The following is a 16,967-nucleotide window of genomic DNA, read 5'->3' on the forward strand; positions in this document are numbered from 1 at the left end:
CAGCTCAGTTGATTCTGTCCTTTTGTGTTTGATTATAAAACATTCACAGTCTCCTCCTCTCAAATATCTGACTACGTTATAATGAAACTAAACACTAATATCCTTGCAAGGCCTCCGATCTGATTGAAAAGAGGAAATATTGGATTTCTTTTACAGACTTATCTCATTTTCACCTTTTGCAATCAGTGTCAGACGTGTTTGTATTTCTAGTATTTGCAAGAACAGATTTTTTTCACAAGCTTTTTTACTGAGGAGAATTTCGAGAACCTAACGTTTTTGGCATTTCACATTGACCGCCTATACAGTGGCCTATACAGCGGCGGGGAGATACTTATTGTGATAAAGATGCTACTGTAATTTTTTGTGTTATTTTTAGCAGTGCCTTTGAAACTGCACATAGTCAGAACAAGCCAAACACCAAAGCTAATCTAAAAATTCACCTTATTACTTCATTTGCATTAAACTGTTTGAACGACAGATCAGCAAGTCAGTCTAAAAACTGTCAGCTGCTAAACAATTGGTCCATTACACAGTTGTAAACTTCACACTTCTTTTTTAAAGCCAGTAGAAATATTTCTAATGACAGACACAGATCAAGCTCATTTGGATCCATTGTTTTATGCTTTAAAACTTGAAATTGGGGTTATGCGTCAATCATTTGAATGCATTTAGACTTTTCTTATAGTACCACACCACTCCAGTGCCTTCATATGACGTTTTGTTTTATTATTCTAATAAAACAAAATGCTCTCATGTTGGCTATAAACACTAACCCAAGAGCTTTCAGAGGCACCGTCTTTTTACATTGTCTAATTAGACAGTCACACTGAAGCTCACAGGCAAAACTAGCAGAGCAGCTCCACCACATGTGAACACCCTTTAGAGAAGAAAGTGAGATATAATAGAATAATAATGGTCTAGATCATTTATTAATGCCACGCAGCTCCTTTGTTGATTGGGAGCCACACAGCGATTAATCGTTTTTTGTTTCTTTTTTTTTTTTTCGTCCTCCAAATGCAGTTCCTGTGCCTGAAGAATATCCGGACGTTCCTGTTGGCGTGCAGCGACTCATTCGGAATGAAGAAGAGCGAACTGTTCGACGCCTTTGACCTTTTTGATGTCAGGAACTTTGGCAAGGTAAGAGAGGCACTTGCCGGCAGTCATACGGTGACATTTTGGCTCGGTTTTTGGTAAATGAAGGCGGCCTCCTTCCCCGCCGTGCACGCCAGCTGTCCCCAAAGATGCGCTGCATAAGACAAGCGAGCCTCTATGTGTGTGTGGAAGCAGAAAAGCAGCTTTAGCGTTACTAATAGGTAAAAGAGCTCTCTTTTCACCGTGTAATTTCAGATTTGAATTTACAGTGAAAGTGTTGATGTGTAAAAACATGCCGTCTATTAGGTCTGGGCGATAAATTAATTTGATCAGTTAATCAAAATTTTGATTTTTGGAAAATCTGGACTTTGTTTTTCCACCAATGCACTCCTGAGGTTTTCATAGTTCAGAGTGATGTCAGCAAGCCCAGATCCCACCATCTTGTTTGACAAGAGTTTTTAACAGCTTCTATTTATCTGAGCTTTCAATTCAGGTCAACTTGACATTACAATGAAATAAATATAAGGGTCAGGCTAAGTTTCTTGTTTTAGAAAACAAAAATAAAGTCATGATGCTACAGGAGTACAGTCATAGCAAAAAGAAAATAAAGTCAAAATAATACAAAAAAGTCTAGCAGAATAAAGTCGTAATATTTGGAGAACTAAGGAATAATTTTATGAAAACACCAACATGAAAAATAACAAAAAAATATTATTCAAGCTTTTTCTCCTCAACTTTTTCTTGTAATTCTAAGACATACTACTGGTAAAATTTCATTTTTATTCTGCTTATGTTGTGACAATATCGTCATTATCAAAGAGAAATTCTTGCAATCTGTCCCTAAAACTCCATCGTACAACCCCATGAAGGGATGACTGAAACAAAAGTCACTTTCTCAATATTTTCTGTCATTTGTAATTTCTTTTTTAGAAAAGGAAGGGAGAGAGAAAGTCAATTAAAGTCGGAAATGGTGTCTCATATGAAAAAAAAGAGTCTGATTTTATTTTTAAGCCACATCGCCCAGCACCACCTTATGTGCTTGTTTAGCAAACACCAGTACGATACAATATCATAGCTATTCAATTGTGGCACTCAGTGTTTCCTACTTCTACCGGTAGACACTGGCCGAGGCCGTGTTGCAGCGTTCTTCCCACACCTGAGCTCTAATCCGAAAACTGAAAAAGCAACAGCGTGACCCAGCAGTTCAATCGCTTCCTCTCATTAAAGTGAAAATGCCCCAGCCTGCTGGCTTTACAAGGGTTTAAAAAGTGGGGCCTCTGGTTCATTACTTGTAAAAGGCTCTTATCCTTGATTTGCAGGGCTGAGAAAGTGTCTGTGGCTCTCCGACAGCCCTGATGCTGGTCACAAGAAGTTCCCCTGAGGTTTAATTAGAAATAGCAGCCTTTAGCTGACGATACCATGCTACAGGCTTGTCCGATGCGGATGGTCGGACACAACAGCTTTCTACGGCTTTAAATATCTATGTACATGTTAAATAGGATGGCATTCAGAAGGACTAAAGAACTTTGGGTTCGTTTTGTAGTGTTATTTTTCATCAAACACAGATTTCTTGTGTCTGTGTTTGAGACTATAGTTTGAAGGAAGACAGGAAGTAGTTCTTGTCTGTTTGGATGTTGAACGTGACAAATAAAGAAGCCGTCAGCCTGACAGACGACATTCAGCTACAAAAGCTTTCAATAAGCTCCTTATATGTTCACGTGGAAGCATTTTGGGTACTGGTTTCAGTAGAAATAAACAAAAACATTGCAATATCGTGACTGGCTAACCATTAGCTTACCTTTAGCCACCAACATTTAGTTCGGAGCTCATTGTCAGGAACGCACTGCTAATAGACTACAGTTGTGTGCCTCTTGTTCAAAATCTAAACTATGTTTAGTGGCCTAAACCGAACCTGCCAATTCTGTACTGAAGAGAGAATTGATATTTATGAAACCTTCAATCTATTTGTGAAGCACAGAAAGGCAAAGATTTAGCTGCACTGCTAGAGAATTGATGTAACTCAAATATCAGAGCAAAGACCTTATAAAAAATTTACTTTATCTCGCTCTATGTTCCCTGCACTTATAAAAATTCACACTCAAAGACGTGACAGGACTTCATGTGTCACAAAAATCCCCCTTTCCTTCCTCATGTTTATCCCCACTAACCAGCATCCATGTTTGACTTGCGAATCAAAGGACTAGGCTTGCTACTTCATATGCAGCCTATATTGAATAAGTTAAGCAAGTGCCACCTGAGCAAAGTGATTTTGCCTATAACAATTTATTTCTCCTGTTAAAAGAAACAAATTTAGCTAAAGCGGCTGCATGACTTGCGTATGCGTTAGTTACTCTTGTGTCACTGAACTTCCCCTTTTTTAGGGCAAATGTGCAAGTCAGGTGGCAACACTGTTCCAGCGAACGGTTTATGAAAGACAGCAGCTTGTGTAAAGCAGGCCTGTGAAAGAGCTGCACCTTTTCGTTGTCGGCAACAGCACTCGTTGGCCAACATTGTGAAACTGTGTCTGCTTTTCAACTTTTCAGCTTTTCGGTTGGAACATGCTGAGCAGAACCAGGTTTTGTCGGCGTGGAAGACTCACACGTTAGCTAAAAATGTAAGATGACAAATTAGCCAATGTCTAACACTAAACCTTTGGTTGGTGTAATTAATTAATTATTAATTTTTTTATCACTCGTTAATAATGTAAAATGAGTAGATGGTTAAAAAAAATACAATTCTGGAAGGAATAAAGATGTGAAATGAGAAAGGCTCTAGACACAGACAGCAGCACTTTTTTTTTATCTCCATTGACGCACACGGCTGAATAGGCAACTGAAAGAATTAAAGGCGTCTTTTTTCTTAATTCAGTCATTTATAATTAAAACATTTCTGGACCTCTGGCAAGTTTCTTTCTGCGTTTGCCGTGTTGCTGAGTGAGAATATGCAAATGCGGATCTTTATCCTTGCTCTTGGGGAAAAGAACAAACAGAAAGTTGCTTTTCATTGCTTTACAGTTTTTTGCTCTTTGCAATGTTTTAGTCTTTCTATGTTTTTCCATTGACATTCCTGCCCAAGTCTGGTGCTTTGTTTTCGAGAAGGTATCAGCTCGTCTCATGTTTTTCAGTAGTTAATTTGAACAGAAAAATTAAAGCCTGCTAGCTTAGCCTCGCCTGAAAAACAATAGATTGAGGTTTTTAGTGAGTGAAACTACCTTCAGAAAGGTTCTGTGGAAATACAGTGTTTATTTAGCTCAATAAATAAAAGCTGCATTTAATGAGTAAGTAAGTTTATTTTGAAACCTTTTCTTTAGCTTGAGTCTTTTGAGTACGCTATCAAGCTAGGCACTCAGCATGGGGAGATGAGGTTTTCTCCTCCACCTATTCTGTTCAGTTCTACTTAAAACCGATACAATTGTCATAAAGTACTTCACTTTTCACAGTTTGTCACGGAACAGCTACCAACTCAATTGTGTTTTTCTGAATTGTTAACGTGGCAGGCTGAGGAAAGCTAGCACATAGCTGTGAAACGTGAAATAAATGCTTTCATAACATCTCGCAGAGCATCATCGAGACATGGCCGTCCACATAAAATGACACGGAGAATATTAAGTGTACAACTCAAAATTCTGACCTAAATACAGTTGAAAATCTTTGGAGATACTTGAGCATTTCAGTTCCTTGAAGTGCCTGCTAAAAACCTAAAATACGTTCAGTCTGTGGTGACATTTAGCTCTACAAGCTATTGACTCAGGGTGGATAAATACAAATGCACACCACACAATTGTATGTCACTTCTTAATAAATCATGTGAGAGTGATTTCTTTTTCAACGACGTGGTTTTCAGCGTCTCTGAGCCATTATACTCTGAACGATCAATTTTGAGTTTTGTACTGAACGGCAATTTCACTCGGCGGCTGCTGAGCACTTTGATGATTTGAAGTCAACACGTTGCCCAAAGTGAATGAAACATACCGAAATCATAGTGCCTGCTTGTTGGCAACGCTCGCTCGGCTGGTTCTGCACAGGCTAATGGAGAGAGGAGAGGAGGGGAATGGGCAAAGCTGCCATTCACCGTCACTCCTACTGCTATTCAGCGCCTTTTCCTCGGCTTTTTGTTTTAAAAATAGCTGCCGGACTGCTCTTGAATAAAACATAAGCAGCCCCTGTTTGTTTTAGTGTTTGTTTTATGGTCTTGATAGAGTCTGTTTAAGGAAATGCGATGTGAGGAAACAACTGCTCTGTTGGCTTCAGTGGTGACTGTGACTGTTTAATCTTAGAGTTATGACTTCTTCAATTTAGTTGTTAGAACGGAGCAACAGAAATAAATAAAAAAAGCGTGATTATTAATTAGGCTCAAAAAAAGTCAACCCTAGGGAAATGTAGCAGCCTTGGAGTGTTTCTGAGAGAAGCTGTGGGTGCAATACTCTGCATTTGGAGAACATCAAAACAGACTGAGCAGGTCTGAACTGTTGCCTCAGTGCAAAAACATCTGGTTTGGACATCTGTTTTGAGGGGTTCTGGGTTCTTTAGGGAGAAGAGAGAATTGGCTTTCAGAGGCCATGCAGATTTAGACCCACGCTAATCCACACCTGGCAGAAAGAGGATGTGTGGGAGAACATCATACATGTGGCGCAGACTATTTTGAGCCAATGAAAAGCCACATTAAGGTATTATTATCATGCATTTCTTAAGTCTTTGAAAGTATTTGGTTCCGGAAGCACTTCAGATACTTCCCATATTAAAAGTGATCTGCTCTCCAAGTTTCCTCATCTACACCGTCGCTGTTACGAGGATGGTGCTGGAAAGTGTTCCTCTCTCCCGTTTTGTACTTTAAGCCTTTTTGCTTGCGTCACATCCTACTCTTTCAGTTACAAAATGACACTGTCTGCGGCTGCTTGCTAAGGATCAATCATGATCAGTTCTGGCTTTTCTTTAGCCTTTTCAAGCTAAAGAATTCTTGGAAAAACTTTCAGCTTACAAAACAATAAGCAAGAAAAATCAAAACATGATTGGAGAACATCACATTGTTTATTGCAAACATGTTGTTAACAAAAGCAACAACGTTGAAGCCTCCATCATTTTTAAAATACTTTTTACTTTTTTAAAATGCATTGTGCTCTGACTATCGAACTGCTTGCCGCTAGTTCGTAGCTTGTTCTGACTAGTCAACTGCTAGCTACTAGTTTGTAGCCTGCTCTGACTAGCTAACTGCTAGCCGCTAGGTCATAGCCTTCTATTGCCGCTGTACAAAATGCATAATTCTTATGCTATTTATGAAAACACTAATAGGAAGTGTATTCAATGCTCTTTAAAAACACTAAAATGTATTGACCACCTTAGATTTTGACCAGCTTTAAAACCGCTATATTGACTTTCAGATTCTTTAAAAGAAATTTGGCTCAAAAATACATTGACATTGGGCAAATGTGTTTTTAAATACAGTTAAATATTATCATGGTGGCGTTAAAATTGCAAAATGTAAACATTTCTTCATCGTGTCTTGGTGTATGAGCTTGAATTGTGGAACAGAAATGTAAAGTCCGTCCATGTGTTGTGACACCCAGTGAAAAATCCACTGCAGTCACATTTTCTGACAGTGAGTAACTAAGTGTCTCCATTCCCTTTTTCCTGCAAAGCCCAGCTTGTTTTAAAATAGAACCAAAGTGCTGACATGAGCTGTCCATCCTCACTGTCATATGACGGACAGTTTTCCTGTTCTTAAGGAAAATGACTCATCATTGTCAGATGTAAAGGTGAAGCCAACAACTTGAGCTTAAGGAGTGCTTTGATTCCTGCAACCATCTTTTGACAAAATAATGCTGTCGCCTGTTTATTTATGAAATAAATTAGACATACATTGACAGTTATTATCTTATTATCTTTATTGCCTTATTGGTGATACAGGAGTAGTTCCAGACAACGCCGCAGCTTCCTTTAACCTCTCGACTCGTATGTTTGAAGAATGTAAACAGTCTCCTGATAAGAATTGAGCGCGGCATGCTGTTTTGGCAGGGGGCAGTAGACTCACTTATTCGTATCTGTATCAACACACGTGGGTAGTTAAGTGGGAGTTTATTTAGATAGAGCAAGATATGCGCAGCGTCAAATGTTAAGATGATTTTTCTTTTCTTTCCTTTTCAAAGCGAGGGGTGAAAATGGTGTTTAAAGGAAAGCAGAAGTGAGAGAGGTTATTGATGGTGCCTTCTTCCTCAGTCGACTGTGATAAATTTAAGTGGAAACCCACCAAAGGCTGATTCACCTCCTGCGTATCCACCCTGTTACTCCCCCCACCCCGAGTCTCTTTCCATTGTCCTTCAGCTGTGCTCTCTGCAGCAGATCTGTTTGGTTAGATATCATGTGTCTTCTATTTGCTAATGGATACTCTGAGTTTATCGTCACACCGTAGAGCTGAACTGCAGGAACAGTCTTGCACTCTGGACATTGAAGGAACCTTTTAGAAAGCTGAATTCAGAATTACGTGTTCATATTGACTGATCTTGGCCTTTTATTTACAGAAGTAGGTCATCATTACAGCAGCGGAGTAGATTAGCAGAAGAACCTTTACAGGTTGGTGCGGGAGGCTTCACCATTTAATTTTGAAGGTGTCTTGTCTCTTAAACCTACAATTAAATTGCCAGACCTATGGAGCCGTAACCCGCCTACAGCTGTCTTACTTAGAATGAGTTTTATAAAGCGTTACTTTTTGGAACTTATGGCTTTTTATCCAAACACAACATCTGATGTTGGTGATGGATTTCCTACTTTCAATTACCGTAGGTTTTAGTTGCAGAAATACATGCAAAATAAAGTGCGTTTTCCAATTAAGGACAAATGAATGAAAAGACAGTATGTGGGAGAACAAATGAAAATGTACTATTGTAGAGACTGAATTGACTGAAGTCGCACATATGAGTGAAGTAGGGGTGTCAAACTCATTTTCATTGTGGGTCATATCAAAAATCTGAATGTTCTTAAAGGGCCGGTTCTGCCAGAATTTATTGATAAAACCCATTAAGCTGTTAAAATACTAATAAACAGCTATTTGTTTCAGCATTCAATAAGTGTTCCTTAAAATTAAATAATATCTAACATTTTTTCACACTAACCAGTCCCTCAAGGATTTTGTGATTGTTTTTCTTTTTTTGCAATCAAAATCACAGATGTTGTGGTGCTAATTTAGAAATACTTGTACGGAATTTTTTTGTGTTTTTTCGTGCTAATGTATGAGGCTAAATGTGACATTTTATTAATCGCCGTATTGGTCTATAACTTGACATCAAGCAAGGCTGAGGCAGCAGTCAATTAAAACCAATGTTTTTGACCAATTTTGAGGAAAAAAAATGCAGTAAAATCGGAAGAATTGTGTGGAGTTGTTGATTTTGTGTGAATTTTGAAGAATTGTAAAAAACTGGAGGGACTTATTGATGCAATTTGGAGTGTAGGGGGCCACATAAAAAGCTACGGCGGGCCACATTTGGCCCCCAGGCCTTGAGTTTGACTCATGTGGACTAAAGCGTTAGATTTACGAGTCAAGTCACAAAACTCAGAGTTGCTATAGCCTATTCAAATGACAGATGTTAGCGGTAACATCCTCAACATGTATCGGGACCCTGTGATGGCTTTTGACAGTGTTTTCTAGTAGAAAGAGTTAACAGCAGTGAGTCTCTCTTTTTTTTTTTTAATTAGTGCTGCCATTGAGTAAACAGCACACTGGAGCTTTGACCCAGAGAGTCATATATTCTTATGTTAAAGGGTGTGTTTGATTTGTTTGCCAAGAATATTTGTGGACTGTGTCGCTAATAACAAATCATTACAATATTTCAATCCTTTTTGTAGCGTCGTAATAAGGACGACCGGTATGTTTCTTAAACAAAACCGAGTATCTAATAACTAATAAAATAAAATATAACAAAAAAAATGATTTAGCTTTGACATCTTGTGCAAATCCTGTGACTTAAATTAAGAATCTAACATATTCTCAATTTTTTTTACATTGCACTATATACAAAATATGTCGACAATGTATGCATCGTTACTAACAGGAGTTATCCTCAACTAAGGAGACTCTGACGATCCTTCAAAATATAAGCATTTCCTGTTTGATTCATTTTACAGTTGAACTTTGATCAGCAACAGCTGTTTATATTTTAGGTCAGTAAACATTGTACCTTGTTCATTTTTAAATTAATCCACAACTGTTAATTTGTTCAACATGTTGAAATGGTTGTTCTGATAAGTAAAGTTGTTCAATGTGCATGTGTTAAATTATGCTTCAGGATATGGATTTTTATCCAACATCAATTCTGTGTATTGGGCCCACTGGGTGATTTAATGAGAGAATATAGACGGACTAGAACTTGTGAAAAATGGCTTGTGAACATCTCGGCTTTAAATCTATACTGCGTCTTTGTTGTTGTAGAACAACTTTGATTTGTGATGTTATTTCAGATGTTTCTAATACGGAGTCTCAACAGCCTGCTCGTTGTCAGATTATTTTTTTTTACCTTCTAGAAGAGCACAGCAATAGTCATACATTTGAAACTCTTTATTTTGTGTCTTTGTCTGACTCGTCTGTGACGCTTCACTTAACCTCGGCTCCAATTTGCTTTGAATTCGGCTCAAAACTGTTTGCCAGGACTCGCTGCAAAGCCGCTGTGCTGAAACCTCTGTGGATAATTCATGGGCTTCCAGGGGCTACGTGTCAGCTGCTCCCACTGGAAACGCACTTAGGTTTGCCCATGTGTGAAGGCAAACACACTAGCATTAATGCACTGACCATGCACAATCACAGCTTGCCGACAATCACTCGGGGGGGCACCGGGGCCTCCTGGCTCTGAGGTTGCTGGTCACGGAAATGGTTTTATCACTCAGGTCATTTCAGAATAGGGAAGAAATAGATTCAGATTATTTCTGTTCCAAGCGTTTTCTATATAGTAGATTAAAGGTAGCTATCATTAGCAATTTAGCTCATTTTGACTTAAAAACTAAAACAACTCAAAAGTGATTTAACGTTTTTTTTTTTAAATAATGGTACAATCCTATTTAAAAAATGTATTAAAAAACAAAATTGACCCTTTTAAAGTGTTTTTATTCCTAAATTGCGTAATCTGTCTACATCCAGGGCTTGGCCAATTCCCCAGTCAATCCAAATACGGCCCACTTTTTAATGTTCTACAATAAACGCAAACTGATTTTTTTAATTTTTTATTTTTCAAAAATGATTGTTGATGATTGTCTGCTAAATACAGAAAAAAGCACTTACTTATTTATTTTTTCTCTTCATACAAGTTTAACACACAGAAACATAACTTTAAAACATGTATCTATTAATCTATAAATTTTGCGTTCTGTTGAACAAAGCATCAGTTCCAAAGCCATGTTTTTTTTTTCTCTATTCCTTAAGAAAATGAACCAGTTGACTTGTACTGGTTTGCAAACAGCCATTGCTAAAGTCAGTACTGAAATGCATTTTTCTTTTTCAAAACCTGTGGAAGAACTATATCAAAAACCAGGTTAACGACCTGGTTTTTGGTAGTTCAGTACCAACTGAACACATAAACATTCAAATAAATGCATGAACTGATCTTAACTGGTGTAAAGGCAGCGGTGTGTAGGGAGTCATGTAGGAATTGGAAAAAACAAAGATAACCTCCATTTTCCCACATAAAGTTCTCACACAAAGGTAAAAAAAAAAACAACCCTCTTCTGACAGCATATTTTGCAACATTCAAAATGCAACATTCAGGTCTTTTTCAAAATCATGGATATAAGAGGTTTTTCCATGTGTTTGTGCTGTTTTCTGTTGCTAGTGTGTGTAGAGGGGAGTCTCGTGGGAACTGACTCATCTCCAGATTCAGCAGCAGGAAACAGGAACAGGAAACAGTCACATCAACATCACACCGGCTGTTCTCTGTCTGAAAATTCTAATATTATTTAATGTGTAACGGGAGAATAAAAGGTGCATTCATGTCCACTTTATTCCCAGTGGATCTTAAACATTTTATACACGAGGCTTTGTGGCCTCGTGTATAAAATCTATGTTCCGTGTAGACATTTTGTGGGCATGTAAGGCCAAAACAATTGAACTTCCAAGCCGTCCTCTCTGTTCCTGTTACTGGTCACGGGGACCGGGAAGTTGAAGCATATTGCGTAAACGTGTCAAAGTTTAAGACCACCCCCCAACCCCAAAAATAAAAAATAAAAAAAGCCGCCTGTGTTGCCTGGGAAATCATAATAAGGGAAGTTGTTATTATTATTTTTTTGTTCCAGCTTTGCTTCATACCAGCTGAAAGGCAGTCTCTCAAAAAGTTAGAAAATAAACACACAAATAGATTCACATTCATTTTATTCGTATCCCGTTTTGGGCAATTGATATTGCAGCAAGTATAAAAAAACTAAAAGACAAAGTATCAACGATTAAAAAATACACACCACATCTACAGAAAGGTGGGAACTTTTTCATACCAACCAAATCACAAATGGGCCACTGATTGTTATCAAGGTTTTCAGAAGTTCTCAATCTGGCCAAAATTTTTATATAAAATCTCATGGTTTAAGGTATTTTTAAGCAAATGCTCCAGTATGACTGGTGTTTTTTGTTTTTGGGTGTCTGTAATGAAGTTTCCCCTTCCAGACCTGTTGTCTAGTTGGCTATAAAATGGCTAAAAAACTTTTCCCTGTCTCAAGACAGATAACTGGAATTAATTGAAATGCAGTGGACTCCCGCCTCATTACGATTCAGTATTCTATTTGCAGATTTTTCGGCGAGTCACTCCAAGTTATTCCTGAAAAATCCTTTTGGAGATTTTTTTTTATTGCACTATAAAATATAAAATATTTGAAAGAAAATGCAGCTTGGGAAGCTGAAATCCCTATAGCCTCAAAGTTATGGCTGGCATTTGCAAATCATAGGAGCTGCACCTAGACGCTAGCTTCTGCTATTGTACAACGTCGGTTTATAAGGTACATATTCGTACATATTGAAGGGGCAGCATTATGTATTTTCCATTTTATAGCACAATGAAGTAACTATGTTAACTTCAGTTGTTCTAAAAATGCTGTGTATGTCAAATATGACTTAAAAGAAATTTGATTTTGTAATTTAACGCCCCTGTCTCTTTAAGAACTCCTGCTCTCTCTGAAACTCCGCCTCCAGGAAATCGTCACAAATATTAACCCTTACAAAACGTTTTTACCAGCGTTGCCCTGAGAAGTAGATCGCATGATGTTGAAATTCGGCATCAGCAGACGCGTACTTCCACCAGGTGTTTGCTAATTTAAAAATAAATATTATGCCTCGTCCCCTGTTTGTCGCATTACAGGTCGAATTTCAGTGTTAGCCTTTTTTTCCCTCCCAAAGGCTAGTAATAATAATTAATTCAGCAAAAATGTAGCATTGGTATCTGGCTTGGACCAGATACCTGGCATAATGATGTCGACTTTGAATGCCGACAGAGGAAGGATGGTTTGAGGGTCCTGATTGAGGTGCCAACACACCTGCAGAGCACTCGGAGATTTTTCAGTATTAGTGATGCATGTGTGCCGTCTAGCAGCAGGCCAGCCACAGTCAGAATTATCTTGTGAGCCAAATATAATTACACTGCAGGGCCAAATTTGGCCTGGATTTGACATCTATGCACTATAATACTTGCAGTCACAGGTTTTCCTAATATCATTCCAACTATTACAGAGAAGTGTATTTATCCGGGAAGCGGTTAACCATCAACAATTAGCCTTTATATATATATAAATAGAAAGGTTTGAGTGACTTGGCTCAGATAAATTCTGTGAATTTAAATGGCACTAGTGAGTGTGAACCGGAGAGCTTTTACGAACAACCGTCGTTAAGATCAAAGACCAGAAAGACTGATGTACAAGCCTTCGAACGAACCATCTCAATATTCACTGTCCTACTTTCTGAGAGCTTTACCCCCCCTCCAGCTTTAACAGTGAGTGTATCAATGTGGAACTATGGGCAAAGACCCACATCTCCTTGTAGATGCACGGAAACACAGTGACGCAGTTGCTCTCCGTTTCAAAAAATGACCTGGTTCAACCAAAACTTTCATAGCGAGCCAAAGTGTATGCCGTTTGATTTAGATAAAAGGCAGTGAGTTATCTGAGCTGCTGGATTCAGTGCCCGTTCACCCGTGCTGATTGAAAGAGGGAACGTTTGTGTGTGAACGCCGATGCTCGCTTGACGTGCTGGATTGCTTCTTTGCCAGAAATGTAAATACTGCTAGATTAAGAAAAAAATCACAAGTAAAAACAGATTGGGCATTTCTTCTTTCCTTTCCCTCACGCATCTCACAGCTACCGGTCTGGGTAACCTCATGAACGACACGTGCAAACACATTTTGTTCGGCTCCTCTCTCCTGTCTGGTACCGACTAAGCAGAACAGAAGGAGGGAGAAGAGCGCCTCTGGCGGGGGACCAAGACCTCCCTTCTTCTGGCTCCGATGGTGACTGTTTGTCCGGAACGTCACTCCGATCGCGGAGCGATCCAAAACGTTCCTAAATTTAGTCTTAAGTTGGTAGTTCCACTGAAGAATGTTAAGCACTGCAAGTTGAGAGGCTTACATGTTGGGGAATACAATAGTTGTACTTAAACGTTTTATAAAATTGAAACCTTACCCAACCATCCAACTTTCATATAGCATAAAGATTTATATGCCGATGCCATACCGTATGTATCGTTGTTTGTTCAAATGGCAGTCTAAACAACTCGGACCTGTCGAATGTTAAGGAGATTTGGTGCTAACTGTTTTGACATTTGTTGCAGGAATGTTCAACACAGGTTGCTGGATCCTTTTTGGTTTGTCAGGATTCGCCTTCTGTTGATACAGCTTCTTGCATTCTCAGTACTTCATCTTCAGACAGTTTTTTTCCCCCCATTTGTTGCGGTAAAATTCAGGCACAGGCCATAGAAATCTAACATTTTTGCTGCTTTGTAAAAGTGTAAAACTATGTGGCACGCTTTAGATGGTTTAATTTATAAAGCAAAACACCAACTCAGTGTATCCTAGGTATGGAAGATAGTTAAAGGTTAAAAATGATCAAAAATGATAATTTTGAACCAACTTTTAGAGGCGTAGATGCTGTGACCATGGTAACCATTGTGTAGCTTAATACCAGAGCCTAGCCAGTGCATACTGTACGGCACTTTCTTGTATTTTCTTTATTTTCTCTTGTATTAGATTAAAATAAATCCAATTCAGTTTATTTATAGAATACTTTATTATCTTGTTTGATAAAAATAGGAATTGTTTAATAAGGTCGGGGCTTGTGTGAAGTTGTAATGACTAGTTCAGTTGTTTTGTACCATGGAAAGCAGTCAGCAAGCTATTGGTTTGGAGAATAACCTTACCTCAGTTACCAGACAAACCACTGATCATGGATTAGTGGAGCTTTCATTTCTGACAAACGTCAACCTCATAAAAACCTGAAGGTGTTTAAGAAAATAGGCAGAGTATCAGTCTTGCAACATCTCGTTGCAAAAATAAATATGCTTCACAAACCTTATAATCTAGAACTCTCTCTCTCTAAGGACAACTTTTTATTTTCTCTTCTCAAGATGAAAAAAAAAAGACCAACATTTGCTGTACAAACAGTGCTCAGAAATGTTCTCCGCGCTCCTCTCTGTGGTTTAAACATCAGAGCTAAGCCACAGCGCTTTGATCCCTCGTATGGACGACTATGTAAGGTGACTCTTTCGACATCGCGAATCGCCTGTGGTCAGTTTTCTCTTCCGGATGGGCAACCATGCCGCTCAGATGGAGCTGTGCGTAAGCGTCTGCGTGTGTATTCAGTCCTCTCTCTCTCCCTCCCCCTTCTGTTTCCCTAAGGCACCTGCTGTTTTGATCAGGAGGAGGGCTAACGAGTGAGTTTTTATTTTCAACAAGTGCAATTCCTGTCTGACGCTTTTTCGGCAAAACTTTCTCGTAAAATCTTTTGATGAGGTGCCCGGAGTCCCTGAGCGTTAAGCGGCGCCGTTGGGGATTTCACAGGGACGTAAATGCTCTTCTGATCTGCCTCAGTTTTGTTTCTGTAATGTAAGGCTCCTGCCGAGGCCGCGTGGAGTACCGTGCGTACATCCGAGTCAACAGTGTTTCTTCCAGATGCTCGAGGCGGGTGGGGAGGGGTTTGCGTTGCTCTCTAAAGATGGAGGTGGAGTGGGTGGTTGCGCTGCTATTGAAAATGGGGGGGACAGTTTTAGAAGCTAATCTCCATCCTCCACACACACAAAAAAAATCTATGCTCACCTCAGAATAAAGGGACTCCTTCGAGTTACGTAACGCCCAGGAAAAAGCAGTTTTGAAATAGCACACCAGTGTGGAGGGGGAAGGGGAGCTAAAATTAATTCAATGAATGAAATAATACATGGAGTCAGCCTGGTCATCCATCTTACATGAAAAGCCAAAGTTTGGTTTCTAATTTCTCTGGAAGAGGGAGGGAAGCATTCTGAAGGGAATCGGGGTAATACAGTATTTATGACTGTGCAGTTAGTGAATGAGAACTATCCACAAGTGACTATTAAATATTCTAATAAGAGGAAGAGCCAAAACGAGGAGATTTAGGAGGCTGCTTCTAACGTTGGCAGTGGGAGAATTTCTGATTTGCCATAAGATGCACTTTGACAGCATTTGTACGTATCATACAGCTAAGAAATATTTCATAAAAATAAAATTCTGATTAAAAGAGACCTATGAGGCCTAATCTGCATGTAGTTGGATGTCTGGGAAAAGGAATATGTTTTTATGTGTTTTGGTCTGTCGTCCACATGAAAACTCTATTAAATATCACTAAAACTAATTATTTATACAAAACTCCGACCAAGGTGGAGACTTGAGAAAACTAAAATTTTTGTGTTTGTGTGTATACATGGGGAAAACACAGACTTGGGGTCCAGTCTGCGACACATAATGCACCAATATAACCACAATTCTCAATGAACATCGCCTCGTGTTTTAATAATTATTCTGATACGCTATTTAAAAGTAGTTCGACCAATATATTTGTCAATACAAATAAATGTCCTAGCGCTTTGTTTAATTCCCAACAGGAAGTCATGGTTGTTTTGAAGCAGTCTGGTTGGCAAAGCAGATTGTTGCTTTGCGCTACACTGCCCCCTACAGGTTTGGCGTGTTTGAAACAACGTTCAGGCTCAAGTTCATGTGGGTTGTGGATGGAAGCCTTCCTGAAATGATCCCTGTGTATAATATTATTTTTTTAAACAGTATGGCGGAGATATTTGTTTTTATAAGGCCGAAAATAAGACATTCTTCGCTCTGACAGGGGACGGGGGTTTATGTTTGATGTCTAAGGTCATCACAAGCACTCAAAACACAAACCATTTAGTAGTTATGTAAATGAGAACAATAATCTAGAAAGAATATTAGTTTTTCATGGATCCTGGTAAACCATCTAGCCTTTATATGTTTACTTCCATTTAATTTTAGTTTCAAATGATTTTATAATCATCGCAACACGGTAGCTCCAAGTTTCTGTATCGCAAAACTAAAATCCTGAAATTGTTTTCATAGCACCAGGATGTCAAGAGATTCTTGTAGTTTTAATTTAAAACTGTATCTTATAATACCACTCGTAATCTTTGGAAATTACTATCCCCAAAAAAGATTACATTCAGAGTATCTGCACAGGTAGGATTGGGTTCATAACTGAATGTGAACATGAAGGATCAAGCCTAAGATGATGAATGTTCAAGTCGGTAGCGACATTCCATTAAAAGTCTTGATGCGTTACTACTTTTGCATGGAAATGAGAACTGGTTCACGTCACTAAAATAAAGACTAGATACAAAATTAAGGCGATCTAATTGGAATTAAGAAACCGTAATGTGATGATCTTATCTTTAAG

General features: G+C 38.7%; 1 protein-coding gene across 3 annotated transcripts in view; it reads left to right on the forward strand.

Moving 5' to 3' along the window:
* vav3 (vav guanine nucleotide exchange factor 3) overlaps window positions 1-16,967 on the forward strand; it is a 103,214-nt gene that overhangs the window by 18,815 nt on the left and 67,432 nt on the right. For all 3 annotated transcript variants that reach the window (XM_028004944.1, XM_028004945.1, XM_028004946.1), the window contains exon 2: window positions 1,021-1,137. In XM_028004944.1, the coding sequence (XP_027860745.1) occupies window positions 1,021-1,137 (117 nt within the window). The remainder of the gene's footprint in view (window positions 1-1,020; window positions 1,138-16,967) is intronic.

This window comes from Xiphophorus couchianus, chromosome 21, assembly GCF_001444195.1.
Source record: "Xiphophorus couchianus chromosome 21, X_couchianus-1.0, whole genome shotgun sequence".
Lineage (NCBI taxonomy): Eukaryota > Metazoa > Chordata > Actinopteri > Cyprinodontiformes > Poeciliidae > Xiphophorus > Xiphophorus couchianus.